Source organism: Macrobrachium nipponense, chromosome 3 (assembly GCF_015104395.2).
Source record: "Macrobrachium nipponense isolate FS-2020 chromosome 3, ASM1510439v2, whole genome shotgun sequence".
Lineage (NCBI taxonomy): Eukaryota > Metazoa > Arthropoda > Malacostraca > Decapoda > Palaemonidae > Macrobrachium > Macrobrachium nipponense.
In genome coordinates, this window is record NC_087202.1 from 133,128,221 (window position 1) to 133,155,945 (window position 27,725).

At 40.0% G+C, this 27,725-nt stretch overlaps 1 protein-coding gene across 1 annotated transcript in view; it reads right to left on the reverse strand.

Moving 5' to 3' along the window:
- Nucleotides 1-3,849: 3,849 nt before the first annotated feature.
- Nucleotides 3,850-27,725, reverse strand: part of LOC135222065 (little elongation complex subunit 2-like) — a 211,647-nt gene continuing 187,771 nt past the window's right edge. The window contains exons 9-10 of the mRNA XM_064260216.1: nucleotides 24,868-25,099; nucleotides 3,850-4,090 (exon numbers count right to left, since the gene is read on the reverse strand). Of these exons, the coding sequence (XP_064116286.1) occupies nucleotides 3,865-4,090; nucleotides 24,868-25,099 (458 nt within the window). The 3' untranslated portion in view covers nucleotides 3,850-3,864. The remainder of the gene's footprint in view (nucleotides 4,091-24,867; nucleotides 25,100-27,725) is intronic.

Genomic DNA, 27,725 nt, shown 5'->3' on the forward strand with positions numbered 1-27,725 from the left:
TATAAGCGTCAAGTTACTGCTAGAGGATCCCTCCAATAACAAAAGGTGACAATAACAACAACATACTGAGGAAAAAGAAAAGCAACTCCTGGATTGCTTGTTAAGGGCAAAGGAAGAGGTGGACCCAAATTGGGCTTACATGGTCAGGGTCACCTTCTACAGCATCACACACACAGTGAAAGTTTTCTTCCAAGGGCAGGGGTGGAAATGGATTCACCTTTTCCCTCCTCTAGAGAGGTTTCCTCCTAAAACCAGACTCCTCCTTGGAAGAATATGTAAAGAAGGCTCTTAAAAAGGAAGCCATAGAGAAAGACATGCTTATTCATCACCTGGTGCATTTCTTCAGTATCCCCAAGAAGGATTCCTCCAGAGGGTGATCCTTGACCTGTCAAGTTGAACAAACACCCTGCTTGCCCAAGGTTTGGATGACTACTGTTGCCAAGTACGTCTGCTCATTCTGAGTGGGACCTTGACCATCTCTATAGATCTGAAAGGCCCACAGTGACATAGTGACATGTTCCTATCACCATTCCCTTCCAACCCCTCCTAGGGTTTCAGATTGGGAAGGAAACGTACATGCCTTTTAGGTTAAAAATTGCCCAAAGAATCTTCACAAAATTACCAACAATAGTTGTCCAAGAGCTTAGGAAGTGGGAATTCAACTGCTGGCCTATCTAGGCGATTGCCATCAGAGAAGAGCGCTTATAAAACCTGAGAGTGGTAGTAAACAGACTCTGGTCGAAAGGTTTCCTGATAAACTGGAACAAGTCCTACCTTACACCCAGCAGGCATTCCAAGCAGCTGGGATATTGTTGGGATACTCTTCATAGTTGGCTGTCTCCTCCCAACAGCACTCAAACTAGAATAAGGAAGGACCTGAAAAGGTTCCTTACACAGCCCAGCTTGTCCATATGATAGTTGGAATGAATCCTGGGCCTATGCCTACATCTGTGCTACTATCCTCAGGTGGTGACTGAAGGATGTAGATAGTCTGGCTCTCACATGGCTTGTTATTAAAACAATCAAGATATAAAAGGCAGCAATGTCAGAACCTCTCCATTATGGTTTGGGGTTAATTCTAATTTAGATATTGTTAATTCCCTTCTCTGGTTTTTTGTACAGCAAAGGTCAGCTCCTGCAAGGCTTCTCATTACCTAGTCATTGAATAAGATTCTTATACTCCTGTCAGTCACCACCTCAGTTCAATGGGCCCAATACAACTAAATCTCATGTGCTCCAAAAGGTGGTCTTATTGACCACTTTTGCATCAGGAACTCCAATTTACAAACTGGGCTCTCTTAGGTGAGGACAACTTTTCATCACTTATACACCTAGCTGTCATTTACTGTTGTTTCCTGGCCCAACATTCCAGGCCAAGATTGAGGACTCTTTAAAGAGAAAATCCCCTATTGCAATATGGGAACACAATATTTCATATAAGATGTTATTCCCAGTTCAAGCACTAAAGGTTTACTAGATGTCATGGCAAACATCCCACATGGTCCTATTTTTCTTACACCCTATCAAGAACAAACCACTCTCTACATGGGCTGAGAATGATTTTAGTGTCCCTAATTAAAAAGGTGATGTGTACTTGGCACCATTTTGAATCTCATAGAGCTCATTTGGTAAAATACAATAGATAGTAACTAATACTTGTGACCTGAGTTAATACTTATATTATCTTTAAGATTGCAGGCACCTGAATTATCTATGTTAGTAATTATTATGGCAATTGTTGCCATTAGGTGTGACTGCCAGATTTCTCCAAATGGTGCGAGCCAACAAAAACTTCACATAATCACAGACACAACATAACTGACTTTCCAAGCTTTCAAAGGAATGCTTCCTTCGTGTCACTTAGACCTAGGTACTCCTTACTGGCCCTCATTTTCAACTGGGCCAATAAGGTATTGGCATCTTGTGAGACATCATTCCTTCCCAGCGGAATTCAAACACTCAGAAATATCAACGACTTTTTCACTTCCACCTTAGGCACTAGGAATCACTTTTAACAAGGGGATTTTCTATTTTCACTGACCTGGGTCAGTTCAAAGGAAAACTGTCACTCCATTCCAAAGTTGCATGACATCTGGAAGGTAAGAAGTTCATTGGCTTCAACTGGAAATTTTTCTTGCAAAGAAGTCTTCCAGTGGTCATTACAAGCAGTATTCCTGAAACACTACTGCCATTAGCTGAAAGCAAATTCAACTAGTACACTGTGTGCCAGTAGGTGGTATAAGTCCCAGCCCCATATGTGCTTTAGCAGAAAACCAGGGTTCTTGATATGATAGTCATGCTGAGATACTGCCAGGGAAGTCCTATAATCTGGACAAACGTATTTAGGGTTATGTGGTTTCCTGTTCATTACTGCCAAACCCTAGTGGATATCTGAGATAAAGATTATGACCAATAACTTGTGACATTACCTTAGACTAAAATTTGATTTGGGTTAATGGGATTGATTTATAAGGTACTAAGCCACTTTGTCACCTGTCAATTTATTTTGTAAACTCGTTTGAGGGAGGACAGGACAGTGGCTACGCTATCAAAAATCAGGTTTTAACATAGAAAATACCTATTTTTGGTAACTGCTGTGAGTCCTCAAATCCATCCACTTACCTTGACAAAAAGGAATTGGACTAAGGTGAACATTACTCATGCATAGACCTGAGAAGGTTGAAGGGATAAACCAGGGTAGTCACTCTAGACAAGAGACAGAGCCTTCTTGTTGGGAGTCCTTTATATTCTGTCACTGTGCCAACAAGCACTATTCTGGCAGAGACCAACGCAAGAAAACTGTTTAAGATTAGTTGGTCTGCCGTACTTAGTACTAACTCCTTTGAAGACTGACAGCAGCTGCCAAAAATAGGTTTTTCCAGCATCATATACAGTGGACCCTGCTTATTCACAGGTCAGCAATCGTGGCTTCAGTTATTGGCTGATTTTTTTCAATGCATTTCTTCAATAAATCGTGGAAAAATCAGTAATTCAGACTTTTTCGTTGAAAAAAATTCACTGATTTCTGTATTTTCATATTATTTTTGTGACTAAATAAATATTTTATCATTATAGAATATATTGAGTCACAAAAAAAAAAAAATAGGCAGTTTAAACATTTTTAACTGGGTTATTTGTGTCCCAACTATTAAAATGCACAGTTATAAGCATTTTTAGTGAGGTATTTGGTGTCCCAACTATTAAAATACACAGTTATAAGCATTTTTAGTGGGATTCCAATATATCACAGGTATGGGGTGTCCACTGCACGTATATGTACCCTATGGAAAAACAGAGACATGGAAAGAAACTTCAATACTATAATCATACAACAAATATAAGGGAGAGAAGAGGAATGAAAGAAAAATAAGAATTACAATATCAAGCGGGAGAAAAATAATGCAACATAAGGTAAATGAATAAACACTTACAATATAGAAATATGTTACTATGAGCAGAGTGCAAATTTCTAAAAGTATTCATATAATACGAGGACCCAGACTTAGGACTGGTTGGTGGCTCAAGGCCTTCATCAAGCTCACTTTCACTGTCCCAAAAAATGAAAATGGGTATATTATCCTCTACATGAATAGGTGGTTAAAGTGAAATAATCCCAGCAAAACTAAGAAAATAATGGATCAAAACTGGGAAGTGTGTGTACATATATTGTATCTCCACCATTTTGACTCCCTTTATTCCCTAAAATTAACTCAAAGGAACAGCTGCATTCAAAACTTATCATTCATATCTTGTTCATATCTTCCATGCTGTGATCCACCAAGGTCAGCTCAACTTCCAAGGTTTTAATGACCTTTGTGTTGTAATGCTAGTCTGATACAAAACTAAACAGTTACTAACTTCACTTCAGTATATCAGAAATACTAAAGCACTGTAACAATAAAACAACCAACAATTACTATACATACGGTTATCCATTGGAAAAGTTCCAGGTATTTTATAATGCTTCAAGTGGAAAGCTGTTAGTTTGTGTGTATCAAGAGCGATCCAAGGAGGTTTGGCATGGGTTCGAGTGTATACAGATGCAGAAGAATAGGCTGCATGAAAATCAAAATTCTGGACACTCATCTCTCTGAAAGGACATTATTGACATTAAATTTAGCTACCTTAATGCATATTTAACATAATAACATGTGGGGTAATAACTTATGCATAGCAAAGTATCCCTAAAAGCATGGCTTCCAAATTCACATTAGAGAAGCAAACTTACTACTCAGTCATTAGTTTGGATATAGTATTATAATTTAAATAAAAGAGAAACTCCCAAGACTTTTCCTTGTAATAACATAAAACCATGGAAAATTTTCAGGTCTTCTTTTGTTTTCTACACATTTTACAATGCAAAATACCTAATGGTAAGTATTACTATATTTTCAACCAATATACATGCAAACAGGTTACATTATTATCTATATGAATATATAAAAGCAAATGTTTGTATATTTCTTTGGATTATAGAAATCCAAACCGCCTGACAGACCCAGACAAAATTTACACACTATGTCACTCCGGAAAGGTTTAATTGAGGTCAAACTGCTACTCCATGACAGACACAAACACAGACAAAAAAAATTAAATTTTCATTTTCATGTCATCCTTTCCTTCAGTGCTTTCTGGGTTAATTGTCATTTTTCACCAGACACTACACTTTTTTCCCAGGTGTTGTCAGACATATGATTTCACTGAACTCCTCTTACTGCAAACCCAATACTACAGGCAGCTCCCGGTTAACGGTGGGAGTTCCGTTCCCAGCCAAATACCACTAACTCAAAATTGGCAGTAATAGCACTAATAACCCACTTGATGACACCGTAAACGGGAGATCAGTGTCACTACGTATATGGAGATCAGAGCTGAAAATCCAGTTAAAGGCGTCATTAGACAAGTGGCATAAAACCAGTAAACGGGGACTGCCTATAATCAGTTTAGCAGTACATCCCTAATATTAAACACACAGATGTGTTTGAATGTAGTATTAGAACTACTTTCATTCAGTTATAAAGCAATGTAGTAACCCAAAATATAACTTCTACCACCTCACCACTGAAAATAGAACTATTACAGTGGGCTCCCCTGCCCCCCCCCCCCCCCCCCCCCCCCACCACCCCTGTTTTTTGCATATTTCAAATTTCTGCATTTCAATTTGTTGAGGATTTTTATGGAAAAATTACACTAATTTGCAAATTTTTTCATACAGCAAAATGTATTCACTAATTACTTTATTTGCATTTTATTTTCAAATGATTTATTAATTTTCAAATGTTAATATTAATGCAAAATATCTAGACAATATCCAATGTAGTATGAAGGAACATGTGCTTGAGAATACCACAAAATCCATGTAAGAAGGTGAGTGAAATCATAAACTTGTTAAGCTCATTTTGAGGCCCACCCTGGAATGACAAGTGGGCCCAGAATAAGCTTAAGTATGATCTCTCTCTCTCTCTCTCTCTCTCTCTCTCTCTCTCTCTCTCTCTCTCTCTCTCTCTCTCTCTCTCTCTCTCTCTCTCTCTCTCTCTCTCTAATATATCAGTACTGAACTGTACAAATCCTTTAATGAAAATGTCAATTACTATGCCATATACAGGCAGTCCCCGGGTTACGACGGTGTCGGCTTACGACGTTCCGAGGTTACGATGCTTGTCAATAGACGTTATTTCCAGGGTTACGACGCATGTTCCAGGGTTACGACGCCTACAACGCTCATCTGGGAGATGAAAATATGACACCAAAAATGCAAAATAATCAATATTTGAAGATTTTTTTGATGAAAAATGCCATAAGATGCAGTTTACATAGTTTTCCATGCACCCAATGCATTAAAAGTAAGGTTTCTTAGGATTTTTGACGATGTTTCAGCTTACGACGCATCTCAAGAACGGAACCCCCGTCGTAACCCGGGGACCGCCTGTATACATAAAAAACAAAAATAAATAAATCAGTTCACAAAAGATCTTGGAGGTAGTGTTACCATATTTTTTGTTTTGTCTGATATGTATTATATCACATTTCATTACAAGTTTAGTTGATTATAATTATCACACATATTATAATAGTACACAAGAGAATATTTTATCACTGTTGATGTTTCATCTCTAATCACCATAAAAATATTTATAAAAATACATTCTCCTCCCAGCTATAGCTTAAATGTCTTTGAATTCTCATCCCCAGCAAGGTACTGTGTTTTGATGCACTATAAACACTTTCAATTGCCTTTAACAGCAGTACTTTAAATATACTCTTTAATGAAATAATAGCAAAATATCAATGAAACATTATTTAATTTACAGAACCCACTTATACACTGCTTACATTTGGATGTAAAACCCACAGTGCTCTCTCTCTCTCTCTCTCTCTCTCTCTCTCTCTCTCTCTCTCTCTCTCTCTCTCTATTATAAATGTTTTAAAGAAAAAATACATAATTAGTGAATACAGTGTTGCTCTATGGAAAAAAATGAATTAGTGATAATTTTAGAGATACAGACCAATGAAAAAATCCACAAATTAGTGAAATTTCCCTTGTGGACAAGTGAATAATGTGCTCTAAAAAATCCACAACACAATGAAATGCATAAGTGTGAAATGCTTAAAAACAGTGGGGCACTGTAGTTCTCTCAAAATCCTAGTTCAATATAATTTATGTGTAACATGAACTTTGTACATTGGACACCACTGTATTACTGTAATCTACTTTAGATTGTACTAGCCTAGGCTTTCAAACAAAATTCCCAAACTTATGGCATATGCAATGATTCATAACCATCTCTTATAATCAACAACCACTTACCAAAAAACTGACATAAACAACATCGAGTATAACAAGCTAATGAACTGGGAAACAACAGTTTTGCAATTGTGAGGGCTTTTATTTTAACCCAGTATATTACTTTACCTTTGAATATCCATTTTACTTTCAAAACTAAAATAATAATTCAAGTAATACATTACACAGTTTCTTTTAGCAACTAAAAAATTATTCTCCTAATTTTTTCAGTATTAGGCTCAAACAGTTGATTCTGAGAACATAGACATTTGCCTAGCCATTTTTTCATACATGCAGTATTATGATGATGATATAACATGATAATAACATAAGTACAAAATGGATTCAGTAAGTAAAATATCAGATTCATTGACATTACTTTATCTTAAATACAAATGTAATAGCCAATTGTACTTTTGTAAATGATACTCTGATGAAATTGTTGTTTTGGGACAAATTGTTAGGAATAGCATAATACACGAGATCAAATGATACATGAGTATATACACAAATTAGGTAGCCCCACAATTGGTCAATTTAGTGTGTATCATAGTATCATAGTTTTGAATCCTTCCTTTGCTTGAGTAACCAATACGTCCTGGGTGGGGAGGTACCCACTGTTGCTGATTTTGACTGTTTTCAAACATGTGGCAAGGTTGCTCCACTTCTTGATCTTGGTTGACCTTAACAAATGTACTTTCCATTTCTGGGCTCAGCTCGTGTCGCTGCGCGAAATATCCTTTAATCTATTATTTCTAGGGTAAATGTACTAACACATACCAGAGAATAAATAAAATAAAGAAAAAGGTCAGTATAACTGACTCGCTCACCCTCCAAGAGGGTGTCGGTATGAACACTAGGCGAGTGAGACCACTACCACGAGCCAAATGCCAATAGAAATCTCCCACTACAAAAACCCTCCATGAGGGGAGCCGACCCACAGAGTGAGCAGCTCGTACTACTACTACTCCATCCCATGCTGCCGACTGCTGCGCCTCTGGTGGTCATCCTTTTCAGTTAGCGCACACGAGTCACGTGCTATTTTTCTCTCTGTGTTTTTTTGTGCCCTTTCGTTGGATTTATCTATAATGGAGCGTGCAGCTATCGCAGCAGCTAAGTTAAGACTACTCAGTATTTATGGTTTAAGTTGGTTTTTTCCGGCCTCCCCTGAGACAGTATTTGCCGTTTTTTTAGGTATAAATACGAACTCTGGGTCGGAAGCATGGCAGCATGGTTCTGCCTCGTGGTGGGTTCGTTCTTGGTCTCCCATACCTAGAACATCCCCTTATCTATGTACGCTCTATATTAATTATCCGTTTTACTTGAAGGGTACTGTCTACTCAGGTTGTCATGCATGCATGTCTTTTACCTTATGTAGGCTTCTTCTATCCAGACCCTAGTCCCGGCTCTTAGTATCGGCCTCTGACTAGCTTTGAGTGGTAGACTTACCTTCGGGTTAGTCGTACACTCCTGGATTTTTTCTCCTACTATATTGCTTTCTTTCTTTTATTTTTATTTAATTATACTATGTATTTTGTTATAGTTAGGTTAGTTAGGCGTCTGGCTTAGCCTAGGTCCTGGCTCATTGAGCCTATACTACGCTCATCAGTTCGGTTTGCTTCCCTATAGCATCTCTCTGATCAGTTGTTTTTGGCCCAGTGGGGCCTATATGCTACTGCTTTTCAGTTCAGTTGCTTCCCGATAGCATCTCTCTGATCAGTTGGTTTGTCCTAGGCTTAGTTGTCTTGTTTTGGTCTTACCGCCTCGTGGTCACTACGTGATCACGAGACAGCCAGACGCCTGCCCAGTCACCTTCCCCCCCTCCCGCTCTTCCATAGAGTCGGGGGAGGGTGGGTCGGTCTGCCCCATCGCTCGCTCCACCAATACCCGAGCCCGAGCCTGGGTTGCCTCCCTCTCTCCCCCCAGGCGGAGGGGCTAAGGGAGACGGGACAGACCCAGACTGGACTCGACCTCTCCGGCTTCTCGGTCCTCGGCCGGGTGGTAACGTGGTGGGGGTACTGGCCTTTTCCCCCCACCCTCCGTTGCTACCTTGTCGCTCCGTGCTAGCTCGAGCCTGTATGTCTTCTCGCTCTTTCCCACCTTACTAGGGCTCCTTTCCTGATCGGAGTCCTGGCATCCAGCGGAAAGATGTTAGTCCACCCAGTAGAGTGGACCGGAACATACAGTGGGTCCCTGCTAACCTTAACCGTATTGCTGATTTCTACACTCCGCTACGCACTGGACTTGGTCCCGGTTCGTTTGAGTTTTAGGTTTAAGTGTTATTAGATTAACTATAAGTTTTATCTTTAAGTACCTTAAACCATCCCCCCCTCCCTTACATGTCTTACCGGATCTCTCCGGGATTTTATAGCCTATTTCAGGCGAAGCAGGGAGGGGTTATGCCCAAATTTTTTCCGAGCTCCGGCATGCAACGGAGTTCTTCTGTCCTTTAGCCTGTAAGTGATATTCTTTAAGATACTCATGTGTCTTCCCACTTACAGGCCACCAACTGTGAGCATCCGGGATGGTGCGCCGCCACACTTCAGGACCCTGTGACACCAAGTTTGCCCGGGTCCCATGCTCCATGCCGCGACTCCGCACGGGGACATCCAGGTCTGGTACCATGAGACGTGTACCATATGTTACGATTCTGGTGAGCCAGCTTTTAGACGGGGTAAGTATTCCATCTCCGGTAGCTGCTCCGCTTCTGTTTTAGTGCTTAAGTTTTCATCATTCACTTTAACTTAAGGCATCTAAGTTTAAGTTATACTTTAAGTTTTAGTTTTAAAGTGATTCTTAAATCTAATCTACGCCCTCTCTTCCAGCGCCGGCAGTGAGGGATACCGCACTGGCAACCCTGCGGGCCTGGGTCGGCGGTTTTGGGAAGAACGCCGCCAAGGGTATGCCCTACATCCTAGAGAAGCGGTTTGGCGGTATTAATCTTCCCCGGAGGCAAGGCGACAGGATACGTCGACCCAGTAGAGGCGGCCCCGACTATCGCCTTCATCCAACAACAGCTGGCTGCCTCATTAACTGACCAAGACCAGGATATCTCCACGGACGTCGCGACTTTAGATATTAATGTGGAACCTATGGTAGGTGTAGACGACCTGTTGGTCGAGGTAGGTAAGGTGGACACCCAAGGGTCACCCTTGGGCGTAACTGGTTTTCCTTCCTACTCCTGCAACCTCTCCCAATCCTTCCAAGGCTTTACAGGTGATGAATTGTATACTCCTCCTGACGCTTCGGTTAGACCTAAGGTCAAGGGTCAAGCAGTGAAATCCTTGACTAAGACGTCGTCGTCGTCTAAGAAGACGACTTCGGCTTCATCCTCCTCGCGTAAGTCTCCGGCTGGAATCCCGGAGCAGACAGGTCTAAAGCTTCTAGCTCCGGCTCTAAGTCCTCGAGGAGTAAATCTCCAGAGAGAGATCTCGCACTCCGGCAGAGTCACCAGTTCCGCTACCCTTGGTTCCGATTCAGAGCCACCCCATCCACCTCCGCAGCAGCTCCGGCCTTGGACTCCAATGCTGGCCTGTTGCAACAGGTGGGCGACCTGGTTGGGTCCCTAAAGAGTAGCATGGAACAAATGATCTCTCGATTGTCGGATAGGATTACTTCCCAAGACTCCATTATAGCCGGACTGAGAGAAGCCCCTCTAGCCTCTCCTCCACTTTTCCAATACGAGTGGAACTCAGCTTCCTCCGTATGACTCGCTACCATCCGTTCTCGATGAACAACCCATGGAGAGTAGCGTCATACGCCCCCTTCCAAGACGGTCTCATTTCTATACCGGAATTTGGAACTCGAAGGATAGAGGACTTCGAGTTCTACCCGGAAGACCTCCAGCCTCCGTTCATAGGCTACGCAAGGCTCACAGCTTCAGCCATGGTTCGGGATGATAGGGTACCAAAGGAGACAGTCCTCTATTCACGAGACCAGGCTCAGAGAGAATGGCTCAGGTGTTTAGAGGACATGGATTGTTCTATACCAAGATACAACCTTTTAAGAGTCCCTTTACCATTTTCACAATGGATGAGAGTACCCCGCTCCCGGTTCCTGACAAAGATCGCGAGGTCTACCATCCCAGCGGCCCAGAAGGGGGAACCCATACCTCAATTGAAGGAAGCAGATCCCACATCTCCGTTACTCCCCTCAGCCGGAGAATTGTGGGAAGACTTGCCGAACACCTTCTCAGCTGGCAAACTCAAACCGGACTGTGCTATGGAGCAGTTTGGTGAAAAGCTACCCAGGCTCCCCAGATAGGCCTTATTCAGGCTGAATTTGACGCGAAATCGCGATTAGCCAGATCAATTAACTCTATGGCTATGACCGAGGTAGCAACCATAGCCTATGGCTCAGACCGCTTTTTAAGCTCATGACCAAATCCCTGACTCAAACGGTACAGTCAGATATGTTTGAGTTTGCCACTGCTAGAACGAATTGTAGGAAGCAGTCCTACAAGAGGCAACCATTCGGCATGAGCCGAATAGGTTACTCTCGTCTAACATCTGGGGAGCAGATCTCTTCCCAGAAGCTATGGTGAAGGAAGTCCAGTCAGAGGCTACGAGGCTGAACCAGAGCCTTAAGGACCGTTGGGGCCTTACGGCTAAGAGGAGGCAAGACCTAACAGCTAAAGGTAAGGGACAGAGGAAACCCAGGCGTTTCCAACCTTACCAGAAAAAGCAGCCACGCTTTCCTCAGCAAGTTCCAGCGGTGCCCTAGTGCAAACAGCCCCAAACCTTCACTTCTAAAGCTCAATCACAGCCAATTTATGTGATATCCCCTCAGCCTCAGCCCTCCACCTCTTACGCCATCTCTCCAGCGTTACAATCAAGCCTTCGAGAGTCAAGCTTCACAGAAGTATGACCGCTCGGGTAGGGAGGCAGAGGTAAGCGTTCCTTTCGTGGGAGAGGATCGGGAGGCCCCTTTAATAGGGGAAAGCACTTCAGAGGAGGCCGAGGCGGTTACCAGAACCCAATGAAGAACTTCAGGTAGGAGGGAGGCTGTTTCACTTTCGCCACCGGTGGAACTTCAGCGAATGGGCTCAGAGCATAGTGTCAAAAGGCCTGGGTTGGAGCTGGTTGACGAAACCCACCTTCCATCCAGACCTTTCCGTCAACTTCCTTCCAAGGAATTGACAGAGTACGCGGAGGACCTCCTTCAGAAAGGAGCTATAGCGAGAGTCAAGAGATTAAAATTTCAAGGTCGCTTGTTCAGCGTGCCAAAGAAAGGCTCACAAAAAAGAAGGGTAATCTTAGACTTGTCCCGCTTAAACTTAGCCATCCGCTGCGACAAGTTCAAGATGCTCACGATCTCGCAGGTGCGGACCTTACTTCCCCCTTGGGGCCGTCACCACCTCTATCGATCTTACAGACGCCTACTATCATATCCCTATTGCAAGACACTTCCGTCCGTATCTGGGTTTCAAGATAGGAGACCAGACATTCTCCTTCAAGGTAGTTCCCTTCGGACTCAACGTGGCACCCAGGGTGTTCACGAAGCTAGCGGAAGTGGTAGTGCAACAACTCAGGACACAAGGGATTATGGTAGTAGCGTATTCTCGACGATTGGTTGATCTGGGCTTCAACAGTCGAGGAATGCAACAGAGCTACACTGAAAGTGATTCAGTTCCTGGAATATCTAGGCTTCAGATAAAACAGGACCAAGTCAAGACTCACTCCAGAGTCAAACTTTCAGTGGCTGGGCATTCAATGGAATCTATCCTCCCATACTCTGTCGATTCCATCAACCAAAAGGAAAGAAATAGCGAAGTCAGTCAAGCAATTTCTAAGTCACAAACTGGCGTCAAGGAGGACTCAGGAAAAGGATCCTGGGGTTCTCTCCAGTTTGCATCAGTGACGAACGTCTTAATGAAAGCCAAACTGAAAGACCTAACCAGAATCTGGCGCTCACGAGCAAATGTCAGGTCCAGGGACAAACTATCCTCAGTCCCTCTGATTCTAAAGAATCGACTTCGGCCGTGGGCGAAAGTCAAGAATTTGTCAGTGTCAGTACCCCTTCAGTTCCCTCCACCAGGGATCACCATCCACACAGACGCGTCCTTAAGCGGTTGGGGAGGGTATTCCCAGGTCAAAAAGGTTCAAGGAACTTGGTCACCTCAGTTCCGTCAGTTCCATATAAAACGTTACTGGAGGCAATGGCAGTGTTCTTGACTCTAAAAAGGTTGCGCCCACCAAAGTACTCCCACATAAAGCTAGTTCTGGACAGCGCAGTGGTAGTACATTGTATAAACAGAGGAGGCTCCAATCACGTCATCTAAATCATGTCATGGTAGCCATCTTCTCCCTGGCAGACAAGCTTCAGTTGGCATCTCTCCTCCACGCAACATAAGCTGGAGTGAGAAACGTCAATAGCAAGACGCGCTATCCCGACCTGAGTGCCCCTAGAGTCGGAATGGTCACTGGACAACAGTTCGTTCCAATGGATCCTTCAAAGAGTTCCAGGGCTACAGGTGGGATCTCTTCGCATCTCAAGGCGAACCAACAAACTGCCGTGTTATGTAGCCCCCAAAACTGGACCCTCTGGCCTATGCCACGGACGCCCTGGCTCTAGACTGGAACAACTGGAAGAAGATTTATGTCTTCCCTCCAGTGAATCTCTCATGAAAGTTTTAAACAAACTCAGGACATTCAAGGGTCAAGTGGCTCTAGTAGCCCAGACTGGCCGAAGAGCAATTTGGTATCCCCTAATTCTGGAACTGGGCCTTCGTCCTCTTTCGGATCCCCAATCCCAGGGCTCCTCCCAGTCAGTACAAACAACGAAGACTGTGTTCGCGTTCCTTCCTAGGGATTTCTCAAAACCCTAACTTTATGGATTCATGAAGTTTGCGGCAAAAAGAGATGCGAATATTGACCCTCAGAATATTCTCTTCTTCTTGGAATCCGATAAAAGGGATTCAACTTTGAGACAGTATGATGCTGCTGTCAAAAAGTTAGCAATCTTCCTGAGAGAATCAGATATTAGAATCATGACAGTTAATTCAGCTATATCCTTTTTCAGATCCTTATTTGAAAAAGGTTTAGCAGCTAGCACGATTACGACAAACAAGTCAGCCTTGAAAAAGATATTTTCAATTTGGGTTCAACATAGACTTGACGGATTCCTACTTCTCGTCTATTCCTAAGGCATGTGCTAGACTTAGACCTTCTGTAAGGCCTACGTCAGTTTCATGGTTCTTAAACGATGTTCTAAAACTGGCTTCAGAAACCGATAATGACACATGCTCGTTTATAATGCTCTTAAGAAAAACCCTATTTTATTAAGCTTAGCTTCAGGAGCAAGAATTTCAGAACTGTCGGCTTTATCCAGAGGATCCGGATCATATTCAATTCCTTCCCACAGGGGAAGTCCTACTTTCTCCGGAACGTAGCTTTTTAGCAAAGAATGAAGATCCTTTGATGAGGTGGGAACCTTGGAAGTACTACCCCTTCCACAAGATGTATCTCTTTGCCCAGTTTTCAACCTTACGAGCCTTTCTGTCCAGGACCTCCTCATCCTCATCGGGGTCCCTCTTTAAGAGGGAAAAAGGTGGAACTTTATCCATTAAAGGCATCAGGCAACAAATCCTGTACTTTATTAAGCAAGCCAATCCTGACTCTTTCCCGAAAGCACATGATGTCAGGGCAGTAGCCACCTCAATTAATTATTTCCAACATATGAACTCGATGAGTTGAAAAAGTATACCGGATGGAAATCGCCGACAGTGTTCAAACGTCATTACCTTAAGTCCTTGGAAGCTCTGAAATTTTCAGCAGTAGCAGCGGGTAACATAGTTTCCCCTGACTCTAGCTAATCTGTAGTAGAAGATTCAGTCCTCCTTTCTACCTGCCTCACCCAACAGTTCGTCTATTCCTGCCTTGTTCATTTACATTCACCTTGTGTCTTAGCTGCTTTTATGATGGTGTAGTGGGTGCCCCTTATTTTTTTGCTAGGGACACTCACAGATGATTATAGATATTAATCTCATGGATGTTTTACCCTTATTTTTATGCTAGGGGATACATCTTATTTATAATGGTTACGGGTTTTTGTATATTAAGTCATATACATTCCTTTATATATTATCATTGTTGATTAATTTGTTCATTTGATTATATTAATTGCTATAATATTTTTGATACATGCCTTTACACAGATACCATTTTGATACATGTAAGCCATTTTACCTCTGATATATGTAAATTACCTTATGTTAAGAAACATGATTAGAATTAAGTGTAATTTAAGCATATTTCTATTTTTGTATCACTGTGTATATGTATCTTTTTAGCAATTATATTCTTTTTATATTTATTTTGTCTTTTATTTGAGACCTATTCTGATTTATTTTATTACTTTTGTTTACAATCTTGTGCTATTCTCTGGTACGATTTCGCGCAGCGACACGAGCTGAGCCCAGAAAAGGGATTTTGACGTAAGGAAAAATCTATTTCTGGGCGATTGGCTCGTGTCGCCAGCGAAATCCCACCCTACCCATCCCTTCGCCCAAGATTGTCTGCTAACTTCAGGATGGCCACCAGAGGCGCAGCAGTCGGCAGCATGGGATGGAGTAGTAGTAGTACGAGCTGCTCACTCTGTGGGTCGGCTCCCCTCATGGAGGGTTTTTGTAGTGGGAGATTTCTATTGGCATTTGGCTCGTGGTAGTGGTCTCACTCGCCTAGTGTGTTCATACCGACACCCTCTTGGAGGGTGAGCGAGTCAGTTATACTGACCTTTTTCTTTATTTTATTTATTCTCTGGTATGTGTTAGTACATTTACCCTAGAAATAATAGATTAAAGGATATTTCGCTGGCGACACGAGCCAATCGCCCAGAAATAGATTTTTCCTTACGTCAAAATCCCTTATATAGACTGCTTCTGGATCAGGAGGAAACATGCCTCGATCATACGCATAAAAAAATTCACAAAAAGTATACCCAATGGCAATCCTATGGCTACAAGAGAGCCCTTTCTCACTGTTCTTCTTAGCAGATCATCAAAGAATCCGACTTTCTCCCAAATTGACAGAGAAGTTAACAACATGCTGAACCAGTGGTACAGTGGTAAGCAACAACAATCAAAGTGCAGGGAGGAGACCATCAACCTCTACTATAAAAAAGGATGCATTACAAACTCATTAGAGGAACAATGAGACCTTGCAAATATCATTACTAACAATATCCCTGACTAGCAGCCAACAGAAAATTAATTTAGTAATTTTCAACCAAAAACAAAAAGACAAAAGATTTAATCCTGAAAGTAAGCCTGACCTTCCTATACAGGACCCTTTCTAAATAAAAAATGTCATCTAACAATATACCGTAAATGTCTTATCAGTGGATACCCTGGCTCCTATACTGGGATGAAGACAATGCACCTGACAAAGAGGATCTCCTTCAATGCTCAAAAAAGTGGCAAAAGTATCCATATGAGAAACATGCACAACAACAACACAGTCACTTATGACACCATTATCAACATCAGGATTATCAGCACAGCCCCAACACCAGAGGCTTGTAGTATCCCGAAAAAGAAAACTGATTTAAACATAGCTCAGGAAACATTTCTTCTTCCCATTTTTATATGCTGTTCACTGCACCGACAAGATCCTGGCATAGAAAACCAGCAAATTGAACACACATGGGGGTGCTTCCTGTGAGTAGAGAAAATTACATAATACCAGGTAATACTGTGAGCAAAGAAAAATTATATTTTTAAGATAAAATGAGATTTTATGAGTATACTTACCAAGTAATTACACTGATATAGTTTCACTATCCGTCAGCAGCCAAAATTTTGAAAATTTGCCACAAATCAATTGTTTATGCCCTTCACCTCCATGTGAGGGGAGGTGGAAGGGCTTTGATTATGTAATTACTTTACTTGGTAAGTATACATAAAACCTCATTTTATCATAAAAATATCATTTTTATGTATGCAACTTACTACGTAGTAATTACATATCTAAATCCCACATTGTAGGCAGTGGGATACATGGATACACTAGTCCTCAATTCCTTTTCAGGAATTAAATGAAAAAAAAAGGAAAAAGTTGCTTTTAGTTAAAATACTTGTCGGTTCCTTACCTGTTAGGAGAGCTGCTGCAGATAATTACCCTACTGCTTGTGGATGGCACTCATCTGAACTAGTAGAAACGTGGCAGTATAGCCAAGTATCGTCTTCTACTACAGTGGGATCCATTGCAGCTAAGGAAATGCAGTGGCTAGCAAGGTCTAAAAACACAATGCCCTGCCCAAGGCTCAGTACCATAACACATCGAAAAAAACCAGAGTAAGCTAAAGTAGTCGCCAAAACCAAACATTAAAAACTAACACCCAACCAATAAAAAGAAATGGTGGGTATTCCAAGTAACTACTACCCCTGGGCTTCCCTTGTAACTCAACAACCTTCATTAAGGCAAAGAGAACAAAGGGCAGGAAGAAATTACTTCCCATACATGCTCACCAAACACCGTGCCAGCAACTAAAAATGGACCCAAGGTAGAGTGGTTCCCCCAGACCAGTCACCCACCCCCCACGAATATTTAGAACCAGCGAATACTAGTTGGAACCCTTATAAAAATGCTTAAAAGCTCCTATTTTGTTGGTTAAACTCAAGAAAAACCCACTAAAAATTGTTATACCTGGTTTTTTAATAGTTTTATCACAAAAATGCTTTTCATGATGAAATTGATAAAAATACAGGAATTTGTGGATATTTCTCATAAAAAACTCAAATTTTCTGCAAATAATGGGGGGGTAATGTTCCAGAGAGAAATCCGTGAATGCGTGAGTCCGCGAATCCGGAGAATGTGAATATGGGGGGGTCCACTGTACTGCAATTCTTGTAAACAGTCTCGATATCCCATAGATAAAGGGACACAAAAACTGACTTGCATTTCCAAAATGCAGCTTGAACTATCGACATCAGAGAAAGGTTACATTTAAAAGTGAGTGAAGCAGCAACAGCTTTCATGTCATGTGCTTTCACTCTCACAGAATTAAGGACAGTTTCATTAATCAGTGAGTGAACTTCTACTATGAGGTTCCTCAGAAAAAATGCCAAGGCATCTTTGAAAAGAGGTTGTGAAGGGTTTTAAACTGAACAGCATGGGTGATCAGAAGTACCAGGTACGAATCTTCTCCGTATGATGAAGATGATACTTCAAGGCTCTGACTGGACATAAGGTCCTCTTCTCTTCTCCTGGACCTACTGAGTCTGTAAGATTTTTAATTGTGAAAGAACAAGGCCACAGCTTGGAGGGAAACCTAGGATGCATGAACACAGCATCTTCCTAGGAAAGTCAAACTTTGTTATCCATTGCATGCAGCTCACTTACTCTTTTTTGCAACAGATAAAACCACCAGAAACAAAGTCTTCCTTGTGAGATCTCTGAAAGACGCAGAATTTAGAGGCTAGAAACATGGCTCTGAAAGCCATTTAAGTTCCATGTCCAGGTTACAAGATAAAGCTTTAATTTCTTTCTGCTTTGTAGTGTCAAAAGATCTTATGAGTAGTTGGCAGAAAGGTCCACTATTGTGTGTTTAAATAATGTGCTTAACCTGGCTCTGTATCCTTTAATGGTGGACGTAGACAACCCACTGGAAGATCTCGAATATAGCAAGAAATCTGCTATTTCTGCTATAGACATTTTAAACGAATGTTATTTCACCTACACCAGGGCTGAAAGACTGCCCACTTTGCTTGATACACTTTACTTGATGACTGTCTTCTGCATTGTGCAATAACTTGCAGTTGGGCTTGAAAGCCCTTTCGCCCGCAGGAGTCGCCTGACAGTCTGAATGTTGTCAAAGCAAGAGCAGATAGTCCTTGGTGATACCGTCTGAAGTGGGGTTGTCTGAGCTGACTGTTCTTTTGTGGTAACAGTCTTGGTTAGTAGGTCTAAAGAGGTCTGGAAACCATTTCTGAGCTAGCCAATAAGGTGCAATCAGTGTTATCGTGGTTTTGATGAGATCTGGACTTGTTGATGACCTCTCTGACCATCTTGAATGGAGGAAAGGCATACAGGTCCTTGTCTGCCCTGTCTATCAGCATTGCATCTGTTGCCCATGTGAAAGGATCCAGAGCTGGTGAGCAATAAAGGGGGAGGCAATGGTTCTGGGCAGTGGTAAAAAGGTTCAGAACCAGTCTGCCCCACAATTTCCAAAGATCGAGATACACTAGAGGATCTAACATCCACTCTGCAGGGAGAACTTGCTTTCAGTGGCTCAGTTCATCTGCCAACACATTGAGCTTTCCTTGGATGAACCTTGTTAGAATCATTGTATGATTCTGATGCGCCAATAAGAGCAGGGTTCTTGCGGCCTCACACAGAGTAAAAGGAGTGTGTATCCCCTTGTTTCCTTAAGTAGAACAGAGCTGTTCTGTTTTCCAAGTGGAGTTATTACCTTGTTGCGTATCTCTGTTGAGAAGGCTTTTAATCCCCAGAAGATGGGTATTAATTCCTTTAGATTTATGTGCCAGTTCCTCTGTTCTGCAGTCCAAACTCCTGAGACTTCTCTGTCTCCTAGGGGAGCACCCCAACCTAGGTCTAAGGCATCTGAATAAAAGAAAAAAACACTATCTGGGGGTTCAGAGGAAAGAGAGATTTCCCTTCCAACAGTCTTTCTCTTGATTTCCACCATGTTAGGTCCAGCTTTATCGCTGCAGTCACTGGAAACACAAATGAATCTGTGTGTTTCTTTCAATTCCGGTTGATCCCGATGAAAAATTGCAGGTTCCTCATGTGCAACCTCCCCAGAGAGACAAATTTTTCAATGGATGAGAGTGTCCCAAGAAGACTCATCCAATCCTTCACTGAGCAACACTGAAAGGGGAGAAGCGTCTCTATCTTTCGTAGGCTGAGTTGATCATTTTGGGGGGAGGAAAAAACCCGAAAAGCTAGAGAGTTGATCCTCATCCCCAAATATGCCATCTCTTGACAAGGGACTAACTGTAATCTTTTTAAGTTTATTAGAAGGCCCTTTTTGGGCTAGAGCAAGGGCTTTTAGCATGTCCTCAGTACATTTTAGTTCTGTCTGAGAGTGAACAAGCAAGTCGTCAAGGTAGAGAGAAGTCTTTATACCGACTAGATGTAGCCACTTTGCAATGGGGAGCCAGAACATGGGTGAACACCTGGGGAGCTGTGGACAGGACAAAGCAAGTGCCCTGAATTGACAAATTTTGTCCCAGAAAACGAACCTCAGGAATTTTCTCAAGTCTTGGGGAACAGCTCTGCGAGAAACAGCAATATGAGAATACTACTGCTCTGCCTGACAACCCATGTTTTCCAATTGGATCTTGATCTTTCCCCTTCCTGAATTTTTGTACCTACAGTTTTTAACTAAAGTAATCCCTATACAAGCGGCCCGCGGTTAACGGCGGAATCGCTTGGTGGCGAATCGGTTTTACAGCTGTCGTCAAAAATATTCATTAAAAAAATAAGGTATTTTAAGATATTTTTACGGCACAATTTTCAGTTAACAGCACCGCTAGCGCCGTTATGTCTAACGAGTACATACATTTGTAGAAATACCATTCAGACCATAAAGGTTATGCAAATGATATTTAAAAAATTTTTATTGAGAGTTATTACATAGGTATTAGGGTAAAATATATGCCTCTGACGCTGTTCTATGCCGAAAATATAGTTAAAAAAGTGCAAATTTAGCCATGGATGTGTCGATTTATAAATGTTCATGCTTTTATGTTTAAAATGTGTATGAAAACGTATTATGTATAGGGTATTTTTATTTCTGCACAGAAATATGATACAAAGGCAGCCTTTGAAACTGCCGTCCAGTTATCAAAGAGGATGTTTTTTCATGTTCGTTCTTGTGAGCCACCGCCTGCCGCTCTTCCAAAAATATCAAGTTAAAAAAAGCGCAAATTTAGTGATCGATGTGTCGATTTTATAAATGTTCATGCTTTTGTTTAAAATGTGTATGAAAATGTATTACATAAAGGGTATTTTTATTTCTACACATGAATATGATGTAAAGGCAGCTTTTGAAACTGCCCTCCAGTTATCAAGGAGGATGTTTTTTCATGTTCGTTCTTTGTGAGCTGCTGCCTGCCGCTCTTCCAAAAATAGAATTTAAAAAAATTGCAAATTTAGCGATTGATGTGTCGGTTTTATAAATGTTCATGCTTTTATGTTTAAAATGTGTATAAGAATATACTACGTATAGGGTATTTTTATTTTTGTACATAAATATGATACATATTAAGGTAGCTTTTGTAACTGCCCTCCACGTTATCAGAAGATGTTTTTTCATGTTCGTTCTTTTCTGCCGCTGTTCCGAAAAATGCATTTACAAAGACTTCACGTGATTATATTTTATTACTTTGGGAGCTAATTATAACTCATTTTGTTAATCAAACTTCATCTTTTTGTTATACATTTTCATGCATTTCTATTTAAAATGTGTATGAAAAATATATTACAGGGCATTTTTTAAAATTTTTGTACATAAATATGATACAGTGGCAGTATACACATGTCCATTTGAAGTTTTTGTAACAGCCCTTCACATGATGAAGACAATAGGTTGTTTGGTCGCACCCGAATAATAAAACTTTAATTTATATAATTGAATCACGTTTATATAACCAAATTATACTTACAATTGTTGCATAAATTGATATTGAAAGACAAAACTTGCTTATACATTCAATTTTGCAACACTGCAATTTGTTTGTTTTTCCATGGGATAGAAGTACAAAATATAACTGTGCAACTAGGTCGATTTTTTGCTTTGTTGCTCGGGAAAAAGAATGAGGTAAGACCGTACAAGCTCAAGATGCTGCTGCTGCATAGATGGCATAGTGACGAAAATTAAGATAAGCACAGAAGAAAAAGTAAATATGCATCTCTTCCATAAATCTTTTAAAAAGTTATACATTACTTCACTGTATCCAATAATATTGTAAGTATTCTCATATTATTGTATTATGAAATACTACGGTAAATCTAAGCCAGTATTCCGCAGAGCGGGCAATGTTTTGGTTTGGAAATCAGCTGATGGCAAATACAAGTTTTTTGCCATATTTAACGCAATTCTGAGCTAATTTTCTTACTCTTAATTAGCATAAACAAATATCTAGATTCTTAACTTATATGAGACAAGGTTATTTTTCCTAATACGACATGTTTTTAGGTGGAAATATGACTTGAATATGTCTCGTTGTGATTGTGGACTAGTTTTTTTTTTTTTTTTTTTTTTTTTTTTGTTACAGATTACGTTGGCGGCATGTTTATTGAGTAAAAAAAATTACATGATTCCGTTCGCAATTTTCATATATACAATCGTAATACGAACTTTACGTTATTCATCATATATCGCGTGAAACCAGCAGTAAACTGTGTTCTTTCAAGCACAGTAGTTTTGATTAAAATGATTTTATCTCAATTTTATCTACAATTGTGTTTGATGGCATAAGTTTACTGGAGTTTTATCCTTGTTGCCGATGCACGATAATGGTCATTAGCAGCTTGAACTGTTTTCTCAGCTTCAGCTATAACTAGGTTTAAATTTAACAGTATATTTCCCGATTGATCTTTGATCTAATATAGTTCTTTGGTCTATAGCGAATAAAGTTATTACATTAAGATATCTCAGTCCTATTCTACAAAACGTCATTTATAACAACTACGGTAACAGTGTACTATAGAGCGATGACTGAAATACAAGCCAAATGGATGATGTTATCCAGTTCAGTTGTACTTAGAAAAAAAAAAGTTATTTCTCATTCACTTGTTCAAGGCTGTACACGTTTATGCAACGAGTATAACTTTAAAACCATACTTTCATCATTCTCTTTTGCTGTTTATGAACTTATGTAACTAGAAGATGGGATAAAGTTAGGCTATTGTAATTTGGTCTCTCATAAAATTGGATTATCGTAAGACGAATTATTGTAACTTGAATACTACAGCTACCTGTACACTGTATAAAACCTTATTATATCTTTACATACTCTAGACACCCAAAGGATTAAAGCTAGTCTTTTTTCACTTTACAGTATTTATAATACTATAATGTACTGTACAGTACTACTGTACATTAAATTCTATAGTAAAATACTGCATAAATATATACTTTTACTTATTGCGCCATTGTGGGATTACGACGCCGTTTGACTGGTCTAGGGTGCTGTTAACTGGTCTAGTATTCTGAAAGGTGTGCGGTGGCTGTAGGCTTTAAAATCGCTTAGTAACGGTGGCCGGGAATGGAACCCCTGCCGCTAACCAAGAGCCGCCTGTACTATGTAGTAGTACTTGTATTCTTTCCAGATGATGAAGAAATGACTACTGGACATTTACTTGCACATCACAGTAAGAGTGAGAAAGCATTAGTTAGAAAGACAAAAATCTACTACAAACTAGACACACCTGATACAGCAATAATTTCTACATAATATTCCTACTTACCATATTAATAATACTGGTAAAAGAATCCACAGTGATATCCAACTCAAAAGAGACCTGTGCTTACAAAAATTAAACAGGAAAATATTCATACAGTAGTGCCTCAGGTTACAAAATTAATCGGTTCCGAAGCGGCCATTATAACCTGATTTTTTCGTATCTAGAACTATTTTTTACATGTAAATTGCCTAATTCATTCCAAGCCTTACAAAAACACCACAGTATATTTTATAATAAAGCTAAATTGACCTATAAACATTGTTTATTGGTCAATCCGTTCCGAAGCGGCCATTGTAACCTGATTTTTTCGTATCTAGAACTATGTTTTACATGTAAATTGCCTAATTCGTTCCAAGCGCTACAAAAACACCACAGTAAATTTTATGATAAAGCTAAATTGACCAATAAAAATGAAATACAGGCAGTCCCCGGGTTACGACGGTCTCGGCTTACGACGTTCCGAGGTTACGACGCTTTTCAATTATATTCATCAGACATTATTTCCATGGTTATGACGCATGTTCCATGGTTACGACGCCTACAACGCTCATCTGGCAGATGAAATACGACACCAAAAATGCAAAATAATCAATATTTGAAGGTTTTTTTGATGAAAAATGCCATAAGAATGCAGTTTACATAGTTTTCAATGCACCCAAAGCATTAAAAGTAAGGTTTTCTTAGGATTTTTGACAATGTTTCGGCTTACAACGATTTTCGGCTTACGATGCGTCTCAAGAACGGAACCCCCGTCATAACCCGGAAACTGCCTACAACAATTTGGACCATTCAATACCTAACCTAACCATGATTACCTGTAAATAAAGTATACGTATTAGTGTACAGGGTACAAGAAATACTGTATGTAAAAGTACATACGTATGTAGTAAAATGTGGAACCTTACCATTCGAGTGAGGCGATGTCCGAAAGTGGCGACAGAGGAGGAGGACAAATGGCAGAAAACATGAACACTTAACTTCACGAAACAAATTAAAAAACGGCAGCAAACATTAACGTTAAACTTTATGAAACACATTAACAAATGGCAGAAAACATTAACACTTATTGATTATCTCCATCTTTGTCTCCATAGAAAGCATCCTCTTCTTTCCGTGAACTTCAGCAACATTCTTGGAACCCATGGCCAATAATGTAAATCATTAAGTTCACACACAATACGATAAAGTAACTTACAATACACAAAGAAAGCAAAATCACTAACATGAATTTACATTAACAAACGAAATCTATGTGAACGAGCGAATTCCTGGTGTGAATGATAATGCTACTGCGACGAAATGGTTGAGGGATGCCTTTACATAGGTGCATGATGGGACATGCTGACCAATAGGAGACCAGGACCTTACGGCGGTGACTAGCATCAGGAACCAATGGGAGAGCGGGAGATGGTGGTGAGTCTACTGAGTTGGTGGTGCGCGAGTTTCAAAATTGTTCGCGGCGGCCCGGGCAAATTTCGGTTTACAGTACATACACCCTTTCGCAACCTGAATTATTTTCATACACAGAAGCCAAAAAATCTTCATCTTTGCTCTCGTAACCTGGATTTTTCGTACGTAGGCACTTTCGTATGTAGAGATTCCACTTATATGTTGAAGATACCTCGAATGAAAAAAAAATGTTGACAGACTTACTTTTCCACATCAGTTGACTTCAAGAGTTTGATGAAGGCCTCTGTTTTGACATCGTGGTGAAGGATATAATCACCAGTTGGTAATGCATTGACAGCATTAAATACAGCATACATGGTTGCCAAAGGTTGCTGAGGTGAAAAGTTAATATGTTGCTGCTTTCCTTCTTTTAAAACTGTTGCAAGAGTTTTCTCCTCCGATAACATGATGTCACCTGTAGTCTGGCAGACTCGAACTGGAATAAAAGATGGGTTCTCAAGTTAGAACACTTTAAACACACATTAAAAATCCCCTTTAAATCTTAATTCAATTTCTAAATACAGTATCTATCACCACCACTATGCACCAACTAAAAGAGAATACGCTATCATAGTAAAAACTGGTCTTTAGTCACAAAATACATATACATTTTTAGAAAGAATAACTTGTTCCAAATCCTTGTGGCAGTTAAAAGAGAATAACCCATTCAAAATACTTATGGAAGTTAAAAGAGAATAACCAATTCAAAATCCTTGTGGAAGTTAAAAGAGAATAACCAGTTCAAAATAGTACTTATGGAAGTTAAAAGAGAATAACCAGTTCAAAATCCCAGTGGCAGTTAAGAAAGAATGACCAGTTGAAAATCCTTGTGACAGTTATGAAAGAATAGCCAGATAAAAATCTTGTGATAGAAAGAATAAGCAATTTAAAATCTATATGGTAGTTACAAAGATTAACCAACTGACAATCCTTAAGGTAGTGGGAAAGAATAATTACTTGAAATCCTTGTGGCAATTAGAGAATAACCACTTGAAAATCATAGTGGCAGTTAGAGGCAATTAACAGATGAAAATCACTGCGGTAGTTAGAAAGAATGACCAATTGAAAATCCTTGTGGCAGTTAGAGACATTAACAAGCTGCAAATCTTTATGGTAGCAGAGAATAACCAATTGAAAATCTTTATGGTAGCTAGACAGAATAATCAGTTGAAAATTCTCATGGCACTTGGGGAGAATAACCAGTTTAAAATCCTTGCAGCAGATAAGTGTCAATACAATGGTAATGGCAGGACCTCAATAGTAAGTCGCTCACTTGTGGTGTGCTTTCCAGTTGAGTCATATTTAATAGTTCTCCTCAGCAATTTCCTTCAGGACTCTCTCTCATTCCATTCACTACTCATTATAAATTTTCAGTTTTCCCAGATACTATTTTAGTTCATTATATTTGAATTCTGGTTAGTGCATGGTAAAAACACAGCCTCACGATTTCTCTAGTGATTAATTTTTCAGGAATTTTTACTTTGGTTATAAGTAGCATATTCTTGCATTATTATAGTCTAGCGACTTAGTGATGAGATTGTGCATTTTTTGCTACAAGCATGACATTTTGCACAAAGGCACCTTTTGATAACCTAAAAATATATAGATATGGAGACATTTGAAAAAAACGGGAGTACACTTTTTTTTGGGGCCATTTTTCAAAATGGCTGCCTTAATTGCTATCTTTGTTTTTAAGATAGCTAAAATAACATGTTTGGTGTCGTAACATGTTTTTAAGGTCAGGGAATTCATTAAAACATGAAAACACTATAGGTCTCTTAGTTTTAAAATTACTTGAAATCAAATAAATGGATAAATAATATTAAATTGGCATATTGAAAATTCTGTTTCTAAGATAGGTTAAGTGGTAAATGTAACAAGTAAACCTACATTAAGAAATACATAAAATCCATAGGCACTAAAATATCTCCATTGTGAAGAAAAAATACTATAGTTTCTATAGTGTTATCATGACCATGGTGAAACGAAATTGAAATCAATATTTAAATTTAAATACATTATACTACTACCAGAATTTTAGCAACTAAGGCTAGTTAAGTCTTCTTCGAAATTCCTTAAAATTTTATACTGTACGTACTCCTAAATTCAACCATTTTCACATGATAAAACACTGTATACTGTACATTTCAGTGATGTCGTGTAACACTTGCATCCCTCCTTGCAACCCTTTGTACAGCCACACGATAGCAATTCTCGGCAAGACTACTTGGATGCCTGTCCGAGGGTTTTCACTTTGGTTTCCACTGGTCATTGGCATTTCTAGTCCATTCCCAGTGAATTGGATCTGGAAGTAGTGGTGATGGCACACAGCCTGTCACCATACATGTCCTCCTTGATAGACTGCTCTTTTAATATGGTGTTTCAGCAGCTTTTGTAGGGGGAATATTTTCTATAGACCTATTCCTCTTTGTAAATAGGTGGTGTCTAGCTCCATTTACCTCTGTTTGGTCACTAGTTTTGTCACTAGTCCTATCATACAGGAGTATAAAAAATCATTCCATTACATTAAAGTCATTCTTTGCTATGAAGCAATTACCATCACAGGCGGCCCTTGGTTAGCGGCAGGGGTTCGATTCCTGGCCACCGATGCTAAGCGATTTTCGACCCTAAGCGATTTTAAAGCCTACAGCCGCCGCACACCTTTCAGAATACTAGACCAGTTAACAGCACCCTAGACCAGTCAAACGGCGTCGTAATCCCACAATGGCGCAATAAGTAAAATTATATTTATGCAGTATATTACTATAGAATTTTCTGTACGGTAGTACTGAACAGTACATTATATGTAGTATTATAAATACTACTGTAAAGTGAAAAAAGCCTAGCTTTAATCCTTTGGGTGTCTAGAGTATGTACAGATATAATAAGGTTTTATAAGTACAGTGTACAGGTAGCTGTAGTGTTCAAGTTACAATAATTCATCTTACGATAATCCGATTTTATGACAGACCAAATTACAATAGCCTAACTTTATCCCATCTTCTAGTTACATAAGTTCATAAACAGCAAAAGAGAATTATGAAAGTATGGTTTTAACTTGT